General features: G+C 45.9%; 1 protein-coding gene across 1 annotated transcript in view; it reads left to right on the top strand.

Annotated features, from left to right (window-relative positions):
* The first annotated feature begins 6,702 nt into the window (after nucleotides 1-6,702).
* Nucleotides 6,703-19,206, top strand: part of ADARB2 (adenosine deaminase RNA specific B2 (inactive)) — a 104,115-nt gene continuing 91,611 nt past the window's right edge. The window contains exon 1 of the mRNA XM_029077602.2: nucleotides 6,703-6,785. Coding sequence (XP_028933435.2) covers nucleotides 6,764-6,785 — 22 coding nt within the window. The 5' untranslated portion in view covers nucleotides 6,703-6,763. The remainder of the gene's footprint in view (nucleotides 6,786-19,206) is intronic.

Below are 19,206 nucleotides of genomic sequence, written 5' to 3'. Positions count from 1 at the left end.
TAAAATAATAATAATAAACATGGTCATTTTCATATATTATCCAGGCACAAGCTTGATTCTAATGGAAGATAATCACGTGAGTACATGCAAAGTCAGGTATTGCCACTCTGACCTGCTCTCAAAAAAATTACTCTGTGCGATCCCTCGAATTTAACTTATTACGGAATCTAAACCATCTGATGATACATAGGAAGAGATGAGGAAGTAAAGACAAAATGGTGTCAATAATGGGTAGGGTTTAATCTCTGAAATGGGGCCAGATCAAGCTGAAGAAGCTTCTCTGTGAATTTTAACACTCAAAGTGAATTTCTAGGGGTTTTTTTTTTGTCCCTCTTTCCTGCCACAGCCCCATAAGCTCTTTCATCTCTTCAGAAATGTGATTTCAGAGGTGTTGCAGAGCTGCTCCTACAGGCAGAGAAGTAGAGATGCAGGGTAAGCAGGGGACTTTCCCAAGGTCACACATCAGTGTGGTTCTCCACGGCATCAGCCCTCCCCAGTCAAGGCCCTCTGGGGCCGATTCCTCTGAGCCAGACGATTCCGGCTGAACCCCTTGCAACCTCACCTTGTCAGCAATCACGTGACCAGACTATGGCTAGTGGAACTTAGGACCTGGAAAGGAAAGCTCTGAGCAAAGGCAAAGCTTTTCTCTTGAAGCATCCGATATGATCACTCAACGGGTTGATTTCCTGTTGTTGTGATGAAATGCATCACGATGCTTTCAACCTTTACGGTCTTCTACAGCGGCACCCCTGCCAGCCCCTGAAAGAATCAGCTATCCCCACTTCTTCAAAGCATGCCCTGTCCCCCCATTTGACTGGTGCAAAGCCTCCCAGAGAAGAAGAGAAGACAAGTCTTCGTTGAGACAGACGTTAGTAGGCCCGTGCTGCCGACCCTCTCTGATTCTTTTCCTTTCCTCCACACATGACCCAGGCTGGCAGCAAATCAGTGCAAAAACCACTTGCCGTATTTAAATACTGTTAATAATAATAATAATAATGTTGGTATTTGTTAAGCGCTTACTATGTGCAGAGCACTCTTCTAAGTGCTGGGGTAGATACAGGGTCATCAGATTGTCCCACATGAGGCTCACAGTGAATCCCCATTTTACAGATGAGGTAACTGAGGCACAGAGAAGTTAAGTGACTTGCCCACAGTCACACGGCTGACAAGTGGCAGAGCCGGGAAGTGGTTCTTGACCGTATTTTTTGTGATTCAAAATGGTATAGGTTTGTGTATATTATCCTTAAGCTGTTCCTAAGCCTTAGATCTTACTGTTTGTCCCTTCCTTTCTATAGAGACATTTAATAAAGAAACTGCTTTGGCCTTCATGTAGGGTAGCAAGCTTTCGTGCCACCATGGCTATCGCTTTATCCAAAGGACCACCAAAGGCAGGGAGTGGCATGGGGAGTGTGCGAGGGGAGAGAAACTCTTCCCCCCGTCCCAGATCCCTGAAGTAGCTTCCATGAGAAAGGAAAGGGATTGAAGTTAGCCAGATTTAAGGAACACTAGCCGGGCGGTCTCTTCACAGGCAAATTAAAGTGGATACTTGAGCAATTTTCTCTTTACTAGAAATAGCCAGATAACAACTCTTCCAGCCAAAAAGGCCGTGCAACTTCCAGATGGTACTTTGAAACCCCAAACAAGAATAGAACCGGAGGAAATGTTAGTAAAAGATCTAAATGGTTGTTCGGTGGGAATGGTTAGTAACAGAGGGGGAGCCTGCTGGCGCTCGAGCTGCGAGATTGAACTTTTAGGAATGTTCAGAGCAGATTATTTCCCAGTGTTCACCTCCATTTAATTATCCTGCCATCTCCCATCTTCCCCTTCTGGGATTCAGCGATTCTTTTATATTAGGTGTTCACAGCAATCCTCCCTCTCTTAGATCATTCGCTCAGTAATCCCTCCCCCCTGCTTCTTCCTTCCAGACGAGCAGTAAATCTTCCATTCCTCTGCCGACCAATAGGTTTGAAATCAAAATGATCATCTTTATTACTTTTATTGATTGAGCTGCGTCCTTGGGTAAATTGGGGCCATGTCAGATGTGGCGTATAATTACTTCTCGAGTTCTGATTTCCCGAGCTATTCCCTTTGCACTTCCAAGAGGAGGGTCATGTCAGGCTTTCTTATGCCCAAACAGCAAAGGGTTCTTTAACCTCTGGGGACAGGAAGTCCACACATTAAGGCTCCTTTACAAATCTCCCACCTACAGGAGCTTTGGGACTTTCACATGTATCTCGACTTACTCCTTCAATTTCCAAGCTCTCTAATGGCTGAATATCCTTACCAAAATCTTCAAACACTCATGGAAAAGTATAGGAACGTGGTTACGCTCATTTCACCCTTACATTCCAAGATTAAAGTCCCACATGTTTATTCCCTGAGTCATAATAGGACCCTTTAGAAAAACAATCAAATGAGAATTTCCTTTTCCACTAGAATGGTCAACTTCAATTTAGAAACACAGAAGAAAAATATGGGGTGGAGAAAAAGGGCAGGAGGTGACCCCAGAAACAGCGTGGCCCAGTGGATGGGGCACAGGCCTGGGAGTCAGGGGAGATCTGGATTCTGGTCCTAGATACACCATGTGTCTGCTATGTGACCTTGGACAAGCCATTTAACTTTTCTGGGCCTTAGTTTTCTCATCTGTAAAACTGGGATTCAATGCCTGTTCTCCTTCCTACTTTAACTGTGAACCCCATATGGGGGACTGGGACTGTTTCCTGCCTTCTTATCTTGGATCTACCCCAGTCCTTAGCACAGTGCTCAGTGCAGAAATACAAAGTATTACTTTATTATTACCTCAGCTTTTGGCAGCATGCAAACGGTAAAGAGCCCAGAAATGCACCTTCTCACAGCCAGAGAAAAGTGGGAGAATGTACTGTATTCTTGCGCAGTAATTGGTTTGTGCTTATTTGTAAAACTGATGTATAGTTGGTCCTCCAGAAAGGTTAAAAGACCACCTATTGACCTACATCAATGTTTTACCAGCTCATAAAATTTTCACTAACTCTTTCGAAGCCTTTAAGTAAAATCATTTACCCCCTAACCAATTTGGCTTTAAATTGCTTATCCAGCCCCAGCAAGAGAGAAGAATCCTTTAGCCAGGCAAGTTCCACAGAGTAGAGGGTATCTAGCTCCCGCTGACCAGCCTTCAGGGAAGGAGGAGGAGGAGACAGTGCACAAACATAGCTCCACATCTGCCTCAAACCACACACACACACGCCAATCATCACCTCCCCTAGATCTGCTTCTGTCTCCTCGATATCCCCTACCATCTCCCCACACCCTGATACAGCCAGGGCCCCCCTTCTGCCCACCACTTCATCATCATCAATAGTACTTATTGAGCACCTAACATGTGCAGAGCACTGTACCAAGCATTTGGGAGAATACAGTACCAGAGAGTCGGTAGACATGTTCCCTGCCCACAGCAAGCTATTTCCATTAAGAAGAGAGACAGGGGATGTATATTTTGGGGGCACCCCAAGGGATGTTCATACTCGACGGGATACTCGGGTTTCATTTCAAAGAGAATGTGATTCTGACCCTCTGGAAACTAAAAGATTGACTGACTGATATGAAATAATGTGAGATTTGGTGTTGCTTTTGAGTGCTCTGTTTCAGACCAAGGCACATTTTTTATGAACAAGTGGGTTAGCCTCTAAAAATAGCATCTCATTGGTCTTCATTTATTAAAATAGTGTCTTGTCCAGCTGGGCTATTTTTTTTTTTTTAGTCACAATGTTTCCTGAACATCTGTTAGCTAAAATATCTATATTTTCTGGGTGAAGAAAATGAATCTCAGGAGTGGCCCTTGAAACATTATCCCAGCTCCACCTCATTTATTGTTCCCTCCTTCTCCCCTGGCCTCTTCTTCCTCTGTTTTCCTCACAGGGTCAAGGCCTTGTATTTTACCATCAGAAGGCCACCAGCTGCGAGCTACTAGAATGCTAATCTGCGAGGTAGTCATACTAAAGTGGGAGTTGCTCTCTGGCTACCCCCTGGGGTACTTGATACCAGAGGCAAGGGCACCTATAGTGTGGGATTCGCCTTCAAATGATTCACGATTTCCATAAGTCCAGATTTGCGGCATCTTCCTTGAAAATTTGCAAGACTTGTATTTGCTTTTTCACAGTTGCGATATTCAGTCGGCCGCATCGGCTGTAGGACTTATGGCTGGAAGAGAGGAAAAAGGGGGGGTCAGGGGATTGCAGAGAAGCTCACTGGACCCTATCCCCAAGCCAGCCTCCGGGGAGGAGGCAAGCTGGCGTACTTGACCTTGGTCCTGGCCTTTGTCCATCCCGCGTTGGGAGATTTGAAGACTCTTTAATTACAACTGTCCTAACTGGGAGGCAAAGAAGTCAAAGCACCCAAGTTAAAACTGGACTAGTATTTTGCCATTGGCTATCACTTATTAGCCACAGATCATACTTTGCCCAGACAGCTTTTTAGTGCTCCTTCAGCAGGAGAAGACAACTAAGTACGGAAAATGTCAAGTGAGTGGCCTATAGTCGCAAAGCCTGTTGGAACTACAGCTAAGGATGGCACCCATAATCCTTTGCCCCTGCTCTATCAGACCCCTGGTTCTCTATCTTAACGGTGCAGCCAAATGGACTGCTAAAGGATGGGAGAACAAGTGAATAAGTACCATAGCACCCTTCAGTTCTGCAGAGAATGTGTCTACTAACTCTGTTACATAGTACTCTCCCAAGCAATCTGCACATAGTTAAGTGCTCTATAAATAAGATTGATTGAAAGACAAAATTTCTCCTGTGCAATGGAGGCACTGTGTTTATTCCAGGGGTAGTCAGGCATATGTTCTTGGAATGGTTGTGACCCCTTCCATGGTTTGCAGATTGTCATTTCATTTTGTGATTCTCTTGACTAAAACATTTGAGCTTTACACTTTCTGTTCATAACATCATGAGAATCAGTTAGTGAAATTGTAACAAGCATTCTCTGTTTGTCGATTAGCCTGGGCCAAGGGATTCGGGGGCAAAGCCCTGAGTTCATTCCCATTGGATGCAGGCATACAAAGGTCCTTTTGTAGACTTCCTATTCCACTTGAGTTAGTCCTCCTTTTGAGTTGGTCCTCCCTCCCTTCTAGATTATAAACTCCTTGTGTCAGTGAATGTATCTACTAACAATGTTGAATTGTATTCTCCCAAATGCTTAGCACAGAACTCTGTATAAATCGAATTCTCGATAAATACAACCGACGGATTGCTCTAAGTATAGTGGTGGATGAATTTTGCCATGTTAGTCCTTCTGAAGTTTGATCTCAGGAAATCAAGGTTAAAAAGGGAAGAAACTCACATCAGAACTGAGAGAGCTTCATTTCAGAGCAGGCAGAGTGTGAAACAGAAGTATTAACTACTGTTGATTCATCACAGAAGTGTTAAATAATTTGGAGAGAAAAAGTTTCAAACACCTTGGGGCTAAAATGAATCCAAATCATCTGTACCCTTTCAGTGGCTTTTCTGACACGAGGCAGGCCCATTTTCAAAATGATTCTGCCCCATTACAATTCAGAAAGTATCCAGAAAGTGTCAATATGTAACCTTCTTCTTTATAATGTCCTGGTAAATAATGGGAAATTATTCTTATTTGATAATGTGACATCTGCCAAGTGGACATGGTTCTATTAGCCAAGGTCATTACTCTGAAATAAATTTGGTCAAGAGCCGCAAACCTTTTCTGCAGTATTTTTGGTACCGAGATGGGAAAGCCAGGCCTTCTGACTGGCACTCAAGGATCTAGATTTCTGAAGTAAATGTTACCAGCACTCCTCAAAGCATCATCAAAATGATTTCTTTTCTCAGAATGAATATTTGCAAAACCAAGGGAAGAGGGCACAAGGGGAGAGGAAAGGAGCAAGCGAAAAGGGCTCAAATCCCATTTAAAAGTTTCATGCAAGAGCATTTTACTAAGGAACAGATTTTCTAGAATGCCCATTCACCATCAGCTCAGTTCAGTAGGGGTGGGATGCCTTACTATAATCAGTGTTGCCTTTGCCTCCCATTAGCATCTCTCCTTCTCTCGTGACTCCTCCCCACATCTGTCCTCACAACTGTCTACTCTGACTTCTTTCGGGAGAGATGCCCTTTTTCTACATAGCTTGAACCACCTTGCCTCTTTTCTCCCTGGGTGGGGGGGGGGGAGGTGATAGCCTTATGTTAATATTTCACTTGTGTTTTCAGGCTACCACCTGTTTTTTCTCTTCAGACTTCATCAATTTTTGAATATTGGTTAACACGGGATCCGTGGAAAAAATTGGTCCAAGCAAGATAAAAAGTGCTAATGCTATTTTCTCTCTTCTAGTTTCAGAAACGATGAAGTGATAGGGTCCTCACTAGGTGGAAACAGTGCCTCATCCGGGATTTAGTAAGGACTGTGACAATGGAGCTATTACTTAAAGTTTTAACGTCTCTCTCTGTCCTTAGAGGTGGAGGAGGAAAATGCCAAAAGTAAGAAGGCATGAGAGATAGAAATCAACAACTACAAAATTGGGTGGAGGGAAGAATTTGATAAAATGCTGTCAGGAATTCAATGAAGGACTGAGCCAGAAATAAAATGGTTGAAGCCAAAGCCACCTCCTGACCTTTCTCGTCTGAAGAATCAGTAATAAGAAAATATGAGCAGTTTGGTACTTGTGAAACACTTGTGTCAAGAGTGTGTCTCCTTTTTTTTTTTTTCAGAAAAAGTAAACCTATTATCAACCTTCATCACTCCCTTCAAGTACCTCAGCCCTGCTGCCCCAAATATGGAAGATGAAGACAATTTAAGTAAGCTGCTTCTCTTCTCCATACAGAGACAAATAGTAAGGCAAATTTGAAGTATTGTGTATGTATTGCTGGAGCCAGTAGCTTAGGGCAGGCAACTGCAGGGCATGGACTGTCAATCTCTTGCTCCCAAAAGGAAATGAACTTAAAACATGGAACAGGCCCAAATGTTAAGTCAGCTCAGAAATAAAGCCAGATGGGGGCCGACATGTCCCACAGTCAGTCCCCCACGATCAACTCTGGCCCATTCGACCTGCCATGGCCACGTTTACCCGGAATCAGGGCTGCATCTTGGTTCAGGAAAAGGGCCGGGAATTATCCTTTCTCTGCTGAACATAAAGGGGAAGAAAGATCAAGTTGCAGGCCGTGACCCTGGGAAGAGTAGTGTCAGTCCATCTACTGTTCTGTGGTATTTCTCGCATGCCTACTGAGTGCAAAGCACTGTGCTATGCACTTGGGAGAGCATAACAACAGCAAATAGCATGTTCCTTTCCCTCAGAGAGCTAACAGTGTAATGGAGGAGATGGATCGGAAAAAAACTGGTTACAAATAGCAGGGCAGGAGCCAGACCAGGATATTACAGGTAGTGGGCAAAGGTTTCAGAATGAAATAGTTGAATGTAGAACTCACAAATATCAATCAATCGTACTTATTGTGTGCAGAACACTCCACTGAGCATTTGGGAGAATACAATATAACAGAGTTGGTGAACGTTCCCTGCACACAAACTTAGAGTCTAGAGGAGAAAACAGATGTTAGTATGAATAAATTACAGATATGTACATGTGATGCAGGGCTGAGGGTGGGGTGAATCAAAAGTAAAAATCCAAGTGCAAGGGTGATGCAGAGGGAGTGGGAAAAGAATTGAGGGCTTAGAGAGGGAAGACCTCTTGGAGGAGATGTACTTATTATAGATATATGTGCATATAAATTATGTTATACTATTAGACATGTTCAAAAGTGCTGGGGATAGGATTAAGATGCGTCAGGATCAGTGGTGACTGTTAGGTTGAAGCGAAGAAGAGGAGACTCTCTGGAGGAAGAGCGGGGAATTTTAGGGCGGCTTTGAAGGTAGGGAGAGTTGCAGTCTGGTGAATGTAAAAGGGGAAGTAATTCTTTACTGGGGGAACAGCGTGAAGGTGAGGAAGTCTATTAAAAGTGAGCTTGGGAAGAAGAGAAGGTGCAATCTGGGGAGTAGCCGGTGAACAGAGGGAGCACGTAAGATGGGATGGGCTGGTATGCGAGCGTTAAGTGGCCTTTCTCCATTCTGAGAACGTAGGTGAAACGCCTGGCATCAATTAGCGAACATCATGCTGCCGTCTTGTTTGTGACATATTGTTGGGCACTTAAAATATGCGGATAAATATTCCAAACCTTACGAACACCTCTTTGCATTTTAATATCACCGAACAGATGGGTTACTTTGTGAGCCAGAAGCAGTAAAGCATTGTTCTTCTCTAACAGGGAGGGGGAGGCTGGGGGATTTTGTCAGTGCGGCGGCAAATCAATCCTGGTTTGACCGTGGAAAGACAGAGGGAGGGACTTCCATTGGAAGGTTGTGGCCTTTTCTGCCATCAGCCCAGGTGGCAGGCACTAGACCCGACCTGAGTACCTATGTTGGCAGGTAATGACAAGCCTTTAAGTTGAGCGATGTTGAGATTCCCACGGAGACGACCACCCCGACCCAGGAGTATATAATATGCAAAGGCCCATCTGAATTCAGCTGTTTCTACACCGACATTTGGAGGGTCTTGAAAAGCGTCTGTGATTTGTAGTGGCCAATGGCAGACACTGCCAGACTCTTTACTGACAGTGGAAATTTGGACGCTAGCAAAACCTCCAGTACGTATTTTCTGTTAGAATGATGTTAGCAGTAAAGCTCCTCTCTAATGATGTTGGTATTTGTTAAGCGCTTACTATGTGCAGAGCACTGTTCTAAGCGCTGGGGGAGATACAGGGTCATCAGGTTGTCCCACGTGAGGCTCACAGTTAACCCCCATTTTACAGATGAGGTAACTGAGGCACAGAGAAGTGAAGTGACTTGCCCATAGTCACACAGCTGACAAGTGGCAGAGCCGGGATTAGAACCCATGACCTCTCTGACTTCCAAGCTCGGGCTCTTTCCACTGAGCCACGCTGCTTCTCTGGACTATAAGCTCCCTTTGGGCAGGGAACTTGTTTAGTAACACTATTGTACGCTCCCCAAGAGTTCAGTACAGTGCTCTGCACACAGTAAGTGCGTATTGCCTGATTGATTGCAGTGCATCATATTGTGCATTCGGGAGAGCACATAGCGGGCATGAATTACGTTCCCTTCAATTGAACAAACAACTGAATGTGTCCATACACACGACTCCTGAGGATGTGGGTATATACAAGTACGTAAGTTCCGGACGTGGCTGTCAGGTTGACACGACTCTGACTGCTTGCAGTTAATCAGGGAAGGTTTGTTGGAAGAGCAGTCCAGCAGGGAAAGAGAATGGTCTAGAGACAGTTTAAGCCAGTTTGGAAGCTGTTTTTCACAGTCCAGTCAAGGCCTCAAAGGACTCCCCCAGGTGCAGCGTGTTTTGAAAAAGCAGCATTAACCCCCCTGTGCCTTTCAGCACCTGAGTTACACCAAGACTTAGTCTAGAGGTACAAAAGCTCTTCAGGAGGCGTCAAAGGGTCTAAAATTGCTATTTTCCCTTAAAGAAATGGGGAATCCTGTGCCTCTCCTTCTGTTTTCCCTTTTAATGCTTAAAAGCTGTCATTTGCCCATCTCTGCACTCCCACGTTTGTGTGAATTAAACACTGCTTTCTGTCATTAGCAAAATGACTTATGAGTTGTAAATCACTTTAACTCCTCCAAAAAGAGAGCATTATAAGGCTGAGAGGCTTTCTAGACTAAGTATCCATAGAAAGCTGGGTTCTTCCTAGGTGCAGAAACCAGGCCCTGTAACACACGAGCTCACAATCTTAGAGGAAGAAGCAACAGGTTTCTTACCATTTTACAGTGGGGAAACCGATGCCCAGAAAGGTTAGGAGATGTGCCCAGAATCAGCCGGTAAGCCAGGGGCAGATCTGGGGCTAGGCCCTTCGAACCCTTGGTCTTTTCCCCTAGGCTGTGCTGCTTTCTCTTTTTAGAGACCATGTAGTGGTCACCCAAGAGAGTGATAACACACTAGATTGCCTTTGGTGCTTTTTCAGATGACCCGGCGCCTCACTCTCTCACTGCCGCCGCTCACAGAGTTTCAGTTGAAACATTCTTTTAGTTGCAGTCCTGCTCGCCAGACAACTGCAACTGAAGCTCTCACCCCCAATCCAGAACTGGAGTCCAGATTTAGAAGCCCAGAACTTAAAGTAGCTATACCCATTTTTCCTCTCCTTCCTGGCCCTCCCAATCCTTGGCATATCAGCCAGTCCTTCACATTATTCGGAACACGTAGGTGTCCCAGTGAACCAAAAACAGAAGGTAGGAAAGACTCCTCCTTTCCTTCTCCCCTACCTGTTCACCTTAACCCATCCAGTCACCTGGTCTACCTGCTCTCAAGACAGGAAACCTGGGTACCTTGAGAGGCCATGGAAATCTCCAAAATGCTCTAGGGTTGAAATAATCCCTAAAATATAATAAAGGAAGATTATAAAAGTGGGCCAGGTTCTAGCTTATAAAGACAGTAAAGTGTATCTCCTAACCTAGCAGCTAACTCTTGTGAGATGCAGAGGTCAGCTGAAGATGAGAATTCAAATACGAATGGCAGAAATTTAGGAAAACATCTTGATCATCCCAAATATATGAATTAGTTTAACATGCACCCAGGCACGATCCAAATCCATTTATTCACTGACACAAACTAGACTGGCTGTATGGCACCTAATGAGTTCATCATTGTCAAGTAGCATTTATTAAGGCTCCATGTCATATCGTATAAGGCGTCATCACTCAGTAGTCCCTTTTGATTTTTTTTTTTTAACTGTGTTTCTGACTCACTTTACTAATTACTGCTCTAATCTTCCCTTGGCCCTCTATCTCTTCCTCCCACCCCACCCAAGGGCTATATGTTGCCAAAGGGAAGAATCTCAGGACATCTGGGGCAGAGTTCCCCTGTGGTGGAGTAGCCCCACAGCAGAGCCAGGACTAGGCCCGGGTAGGTCATTACATGCCCAGCTCCTCTTCCCAGCTTGGACCAGCACATTTCTGTTTGAGCGTTGGGTGGGGGAAAGTTAAGGACCAATCATATTCCAGGGGGAAGAACTTCCATTTCTAAACTGTCACCTCAGGCCAAGCCTGGACCTCCTACCTCCGGGGCTTCCACCTGGGGCATTTCCCAGGATTGGGTCCAACCTGATTACCTTGCAGCTACCCCGGCACTCAGTACAGTAGAGAAGCAGCGTGGCTCAGTGGAAAGAGCACGGGCTTTGGAGTCAGAGGTCAGGGGTTCGAATCCCGACTCGGCCACTTGTCAGCTGTGTGACTTTGGGCAAGTCACTTAACTTCTCGGTGCCTCAGTTACCTCATCTGTAAAATGGGGATTAAGACTGCGAGCCCCACGTGGGACAACCTGATCCTCTGCGTCTACCCCAGCGCTTAGAACAGTGCTCGGCACATAGTAAGCGCTTAACAAATACCAACATTATTATTATTGTTACAGTACTAGGCACATGGTAAGCGCTTACCAAATAGCACAACTATTATTTACCGATCGGGAAAAGCGGTGGAAACTGATGACGGCAGTAAGGCAAATCCACGCACCCCTCTGCCCGAATACAGTACAGTATGGAAGGATGCCATGAGAACAAATGAAAAAATGATTTGACGAAGCTCACCGAACCTTGAGTGTGTCTCCAGGTGGCCTCTTCACTGCTCCAAAATTCTTGTCTTTGAACTCCCAGTTCCCCGGAAGCACGCGTGCCGAGCCAGAGATGGCCGAGTACGGACCCACGCCAGACATAAAGGGATCTGGTACAGTTTCAGGACAGGACAGGAGGCAATCAGTCAGTCGTATCGAATGAGCGCTTACTGTCTGCTGAACACTGTACTAAGCACTTGGGGGACTGCAGTATAGCAGAGTCGGTCGACACATTCCCTTCCCACAAGGAGTTTACAGTCGAGAGGAGGTTATGGGGAAGACCTGCTGAATACTGGATTGGGTGGTGTAAAACCAGTGGGGTGGCAGGCCTGTAAGTCCGGGGCCATGAACTTCACCCATGCCTAGTGGCAGCCCACTATGGGTGCCCAGAGTATCCTCCACCCCCTCTTGCCTGCAGCCCCCGAGTACAAGCAGAGGCCGGGCCAAGCGGCTCTTCCTCTTCTCCGTGTACGGGGCTGCTTGGCAACAGGGTAACCTTCAGCAGGAACAATATTATCTCTTCAAATGTAGCGTGGAGAATCGGATGGCTAGTTCTCCAGAGCCCTTCTGACCCAGAGACATAGGCAGTGTCATTATTAGCGATGCATTATAGTTCTGAAAAGCTCTTGATGATGCAGACTATCCCAGTTAACTCTTGTGTGCATAATGACCAGAGAGAGAAAAAGGCAGAAATGAAAGGGGAAGGAGAAGGGTGAGAAAATGAATAAATACATGTAAACCCAGTAACTTCTTTCTTTCAAACTGTTAAAGTTGATAACAATAACGGCATCGTGTTACAAAGCAAAGAAAGCCTTCCCAAGCCTCTCCAATTTCTGAAAGATGATAATGAGGGCAGTTCATGGAGGGACTATTATAATGGTAAAGCCCCATCAAAAACAAGACATTTTACTTTGAAAGCAAAATGAAAACAAGAACTGCAAATCTGTATTTTAGTTCCTCAAAAATGCCACTTCTTTTATGTCTTAAACCTTTAAACTTAGCTCTGTGTTCGAGGACACCTTTTGTCAAATTAGATAATGGAGTTAGGGCACCTCAAGAGAAAAACCAGTGTGAGCTAACAAGGAAGAAAATGATCTCATTGTGCCGTTCCCCCCAACATATGCATCCCTGACTTCCACATTTCTTTTTAATCCTTTGCAGTTTTGAAATTGTTCGTGATTGTTCTATTATGGCTGCTTACAGTATTTATCTAATGTAGTGTGGAGTCATTGGCCTGCCTATTTTGATTTTCACCATGGGCATTCAGTCCTTATGCAACTGTGAGATAATCTCATGTCGTCTGCCAAGATCCTCAAAAAAACCATATTGCCCAGATATTCCATTTCAAAAATGTCTGAAATATAAAGTAATCTAGTAGCCGGTTTAGGTAGAAGTGAATGTTGCCTGTCAGGCCACCAGATTTCCAAGTGTCTTCAGAAGGTTATTCCTTTTATAGAATTTGGTCTGAAAATTCCTTCCTCAAAGCCCACTAAACTGATAGAGGAAAGTAATGGGATTTGGGGATTAGATTGTCAGATGGAAAATTTAGCGGCCTCAGTTCAGCTACTGGCTCCACCACAGACCAGTGTGGCCTAAGGAAGGGCAAGAGTCACCACAGAGTTGGACAGAGCTCATAAATGAGGCTAAAAAACGAACACCTGCAGCTAGAGCTTTCATCCAGAATTGACACGAGTGGGAGTGAAGTCATCTGCACCTACTGCTGCAATCGGTGGCTTTTTTGTCAGAAGAAGTCAACTGAGGTCTCAGAGTCGCAGGGAAGAGTTTGCAAAATGTCCAGGAGTGAAAGTTGTGGTTAAAAAAAAAAAAAAGCACAAAGGGAAATGGCAGTGAACGAACTAAAAAAGCCCCGGTTTTCCAGCCAAATGTGCCCTGAGCCTCACTGAAGGAACAGATTGAAATTGATCCAACTCGTGGGGGCTAATTTTATTCTCTTACCCTGCCTTTTGTTTCATTACCTGAACCAGCCTTAGTTGGTAAAACCAACTGGTTAAAAATTAGTTGAGCCAATCAACAGTATTAATTGAGCCCATACTGTGGCAAGAGCACTGTACTAAGTGCTTGGGGGAATGTCAGGCAATTGCACTTATTAAGCACGAACTATGTGCCAAGCACCGTACTAAACGGTTGGGAACGTACAATACTGACAGACACAATCCCTACCCACAAGGACCTTTTAACTGAGTGGGGCAGACTGACATTCAAATAAATTACAGGTGGAGAACTAGAAGAGTTTTTTTATCATTATTATTACTATTGTGTCTGCTATGTGACCTTGGCCAAGTCACTTTATTTCTCTGTGCTTTAGTTACCTCGTCTGTAAAATGGGTATTAAGACTGTGAGCCGTTGTGGGACAGGGACTGTGTCCAACCCAATTTGCTTGTATTTTCCCCCTAGCGCTTAGTACAGTGTCTGGCACCTAGTAAGCGCTTTTTTGCTGACAAATACAACTATTATTATTGGCAGTGATAGTAGTAGTACTGAAGAGGAGGAGACCTATAGGGATGAGCATTGTTTCCCGGTCTTTCTGCACAGTTTTGCCAGGGACTGGGTGTCCATGTCCACAGGATAGGCCGGTTTTCACCCATCTATTATGATTTGGCCCTGGACACCTCCGTGTCTACTATTTTTATTTCAAGCACTTAACCTCCCTCCTCCTTGGCTTTTGAGGTCAAGTCCTGTGGCCCATAAGTGGCACCGGTATTTTCAGGGACCAGGGAAGGGACCAAAATGCATGGAGCAAAGGAGAGGGTTAGGGATGTCCCCAGAAATGCATTCCAGGTTCTGTGGATTTCAACAAAAGTTTGTGCATGACATCATTATGTTGCTTTCTGTAATGCAGCATTGAGAAGCACCATGAAATGATGGCTAGAGCACGGGCCTGAGAGTCAGAAGGTCATGGGTTCTAATCCTGACTCCACCACTTCTCTGCTGTGGGACCTTGGGCGAGTCACTTCATTTCTCTGTGCCTCAGTCACCTCATCTGTAAAGTGGGGATTGAAACTACGAGCCCCACGTGGATTAGGGACTGTGTCCAACTCGATTTGCTTGTATCCACCCCAGCCCTTAGTACAGTGTCTGGCATTGCGTCAGCACTTTACGAATACCATCGCTATTATTTTTATTATGATAAATTAATCAGTGGTGTTTATTGAGGGCTTGCCGTAAGCAGAGACCTGTGCTAAAGTGCTTGGGAAAGCACAGTCAAATAGATTTGCACAGGACCTAAACCTGTTTCTTCTGCGTCGAGAAAGGCCCTTCCAGGATTGGCAAATGCCATCAGTGGTTGCCCGAGCCATGAGCTGACCTGTGTCTGACACGTTTAGACTTCTCAGCCACTGCTAACCCCTCCATCTACGGGTGTGAATTTAGCGGAAATCAAAGTGAATCTACTCAGTGCCCACGAGGATCCTAACGAACACCCACACATACGCACACGCTCGCGTGCCTGCGAGCAGCTGAGGAAAAAGAAGCTAAGATCGTGAAAGAAAACAAATAGACACAAAGCCAGCAGCAGGAGTTATGGCTATAAGTAATCTCCTAAACGTTCTTAGGCTGAGAGACGTTTTAGTCATTAAGGCTGAGATTCAACTAAACGGAAACATAATCGATACATAGGCTTTTAAAACTTGACTAGCGTGCTCCCTTTTTTTTTTCCCCTTCCTGCCTCTGGAGTCATTATGCATGCTAATTAGGCTTGAAAAATCCTATTAAGTAAAAGGAGTGCAAGGTGAGGTGAGACATATAAAGCTATAATAGTTCCTTGAAAAAATAAAAGGGAATCCAAAACATTTCATGAAGGAAAGAAAAAAAAAGCCAAATTTGTAAAGGAGCCAGTGTAACCTTTAAGTACGCCAGTTTAAAACAGTCAAGGCAGGAATAAAATGGCTAGCGGAGATAAATGAAGTTTGGCAAGTTGGATCCAGTCACACAGTTCTTGGCTGACACTTTTCTTTACATGGATCTTAAAGGAAACCGGTTACGTTTTCCTGAACCCGAGACAGGATTGAGTTCCTTGGTCTCCCTTTCTTCCATCATCATTTCTCCCCTCACTCTCCCTTTCTTCCACCATCATTTCTCCCCTCACTCTCCCTTTCTTCCATCATTTCTCCCCATCACCCCCCTGGCTGTGCTCCTTCTGACTCTGCTCTCATTTTGCCATTAGGTATTGGGTTAGGATAGTCTAAGCACGATACAGGCAGCCCTGCCACTGACTACCTCTCAGTAGCCGGGGAGAACTCTTGCTCCTCTTAAAGTGCACACAGCATACACGACTGCCAGGAAGCAACTTCAGACCCTGAGAGAACCAGGCTCCCAAATAACGAAAATGGCCCCGTTGGTTATTGTTGAGCCTGACCGTGTGACTCCCGGAAGCACAGAGACAGCGTCCTCAGGTGCCGTGGAGGAGAGAGGAAGCTTCCTTGTCCCCTTTCCGTGACTCCCTAATTGTAGCCGGGTTGCATCTGCTTCGGTCTAAATTCCACTCTCTGATCAGCAACGATCTGCTCCCTGACCCACTGGGCTCCCAAATGGAGAAGCCGTCAGAGGAAGCCAAACTCCTCAGCCCGACACAACCCAGTCTCATCCACAACCGGCCCTGCAGGACGGTACCCCGACACTGAGCCCTTCTAGCATCTCGGCACAGGATGCCACGGGGAGGCATATTCTCCCCCTCCCCCTCTTCCACCCTCATAAGTCTGGAGTATTGCCCGCCTACAGATGCCACCTGCCCGCATCCAGCAGAGAGAGGGTTGGTTGACCCATAATTACCTCCCCCTGGATTTCCGGCTCCATCCGAAAGAACAACTAGAGAGTCCATGAAACCGTGGCCTGCCGGTCAAAGCCACCATTCATTCGGTCAGTCAGATCTATTGAGAGCTTACCGTACGAAAAGCACTGCACTAAGCACGTGGGTAATTTAATCTATCATATTTATTGAGTCTTACTGTGTGCAGAACACTGTACTAAGCACCTGGGAGAATACAAACAACAACATTACAGACACATTCCCTGCCCACAGTGAGCTTACAGTGTAAAGGAACAAACTTAATGATGAAGGTGCCGTCCTGAGAAGATGAGATTGAAAGCCGCGCTCTGCATGAACTGACTGTGTGACCTTGGCAAAGTCATTTCCCACGTTTGGGGCAAGTGATTGTTGTTTCCTGCCTTTCATTTGGTTTAGCAGTATGGATGAACTAGACAACGGACTAGAATTCTGAGGAAAAGTCGAGCAGTGAAGAATATGAGACATCGTTTTCTCTAAAGGGTTGGGGGAAAGGAGAGAAGGGAATTGGGGATGCCAGAAGATGAGCAATGTAGAGCAAAACAGATGCCCCAAGAGAAGTGCATGCTTTGAGTGTTAATGACTTTGCCATTGCTTTCACTAATGGTGTTGAGATCTATGTAAATGAAAATACAAACAGTGGACTGAACTACAGTCCTGAGACGACTTAGTGTTGTGGGAGCCAGAAGAAAGATATTTATTCTGTTATTATGATGATAAAGAGTGAAGTAGCCAAAGCCTTGATTGGTGATTTCAAAGCACAGCCAACGGTGAGGTCACATGAAGCTTGAGGGTGTTATCAATTGAAACAGCGGCCTGACCAAGTTTTGAAATTAGAGGGTCAGTTCCAGAGCTCAAAAGTGGGGCCTGAGAAGGTAGCACAGAAACTCCAGAGACAGTGGAGGGATCGAGAGCTCCGCTGGAGAAATGTTCTAGCTTTGAAGCAATGCTTGCTGCCATAAAAATGGCATGTGCGGTATCATCCCTGCTCTGCCACTTGTCAGCCGTGTGACTGTGGGCAAGTCACTTAACTTCTCTGTGCCTCAGTTACCTCATCTGTAAAATGGGGATGAAGACTGTGAGCCCCACATGGGACAACCTGATTCCCCTGTGTCTACCCCAGCGCTTAGAACAGTGCTCTGCGCATAGTAAGCGCTTAACAAATGCCAACATTATTATTATCCTGTTATGCTACGTGATGGGGACGCTCTGAGGGCACGTCAAGATGGAACTCGGGCCTGGGAGTCAGAAGGACGCGGGTTCTAATTCCAGCTCTGTTACTTGTCTGCTCTGTGACCTTGGGAAAGTCACTTAACTTCTCTGTGCCTCAGTTACCTTATCTGCAAAATGAGATTAAGACTGTGAGCCCCAGGTGGGACGTGGACTGTGTCCAACTTGATTAGCTTCTATCTACCCCAGTGCTTAGTACAGTGCCTGGCACAGAGTAAGCGTTTAACAGCTTCCATAAAAACGACAAAACAAAATGTGGTGGCTCCTGGAAGAAGATTGGGTGTCATTCTGCAGGCCAACAGAGTGGGAAAGAGTGTTCTTCCCTTGGGAGAATCTGCACCCCCGATACAGCCGGGAAGGGTGGCTGGAGTGACCAGAACGAGGCGGCGGTCTTTCCAATGAAATCGAAGAGCCGTGTCCTGGCCACTTTTGGCCATTTAAAGATCCCGGGGCATTTTTCATCCAAGCAAGGGAGCTAAGCCACAGTGTCCTGGCAGCAGCCCAGCTTCAGTAATTGCATTCTGCTTCCACTCTCTCTCTCTCCCCGGAGTTTCAGGTTGGACCCAGCATCCTTGGCTTCCTGACATAAATGGAGGCACAGCGTGACCGTGCTCTCTCAGAGTGCAGCCCGGGCCCAACTCGGGAGAGAGGGACGCTGACGCTGTGTCACCTGCCTCAGAAGTAGGGGGCGGGAAGGGTGGCCGAAGCCGGGAGGACCGCCAGTCAGCTCCTGGGCCCAAAGCGCTCGGAATGGTTTCCACGGGAAGGCAGAGCGAGCAGGCATGCTGCTGGGTTTCCTGTAGAGGAACCACTCCCTGACAGCTCTCCGCGCCCTCCCAGACCGAGATCTCAAAGCTCTACGGAGGCAATCACGGGTGCCCTCGGATAGAAGGGACCTCGAGATCAGGGTTTGAGATCATCGGATGAGTCACGGCCTCCACTCCCCCAACAGGCCTCACAGTCCAAGGGGCAGGGAGAACAGGAATTTAATCCCCATTTTACAGGTGTGGAAATAGAGGCACAGGGAAATTGACTGTCTTGCCCAAGGTCACACACCAGATCCCGACTCCCAGGCCTCTTTCCACTAAGCCACAGTAACCGCAAGGTGATTCTGCAGGTTACAGGTAACCCTCGTTTAAGCCAGGGCTGATTTTCCCCATTTGGGGTTACTATTGTACTCCTCCATCACCCTTTTTTTCTCTCTGTTGGTCTTTATCTTGATGATAAACCAAACTGGGTTACTTGTTGGGGTCTCTTACAAAAACAAGAAGTCTTTTGCGATCAGGGAATGGGTCTCTTGCTTGTTCCGTACCTCCTAAGCATTTAGAACAGTGTATCTAGAAAAAGCACTAACGGATGTAGCCCGGGCCTGGGAGTCAGAAGGAACTGGGTTCTAATTCCAGCTCCATCACTTCTCTGCTGTGTGACCTTGGGCCAGTCACTTCATTTCTCTGTGCCTCAGTTACCTCATCTGTCAAATGGGGCTTAAGACTGTGAACCCCATGTGAGACGGGTACTGTGTCCAACCTGATTAACTTGAATCTGCCCCAGTGCTTAGTACGGTGC

The sequence above is a fragment of the Ornithorhynchus anatinus genome, chromosome 13, assembly GCF_004115215.2.
Source record: "Ornithorhynchus anatinus isolate Pmale09 chromosome 13, mOrnAna1.pri.v4, whole genome shotgun sequence".
NCBI lineage: Eukaryota > Metazoa > Chordata > Mammalia > Monotremata > Ornithorhynchidae > Ornithorhynchus > Ornithorhynchus anatinus.
The sequence above is the reverse complement of the archived record's forward strand: the minus strand, read 5'-3'. Positions and strand labels throughout refer to the sequence as shown.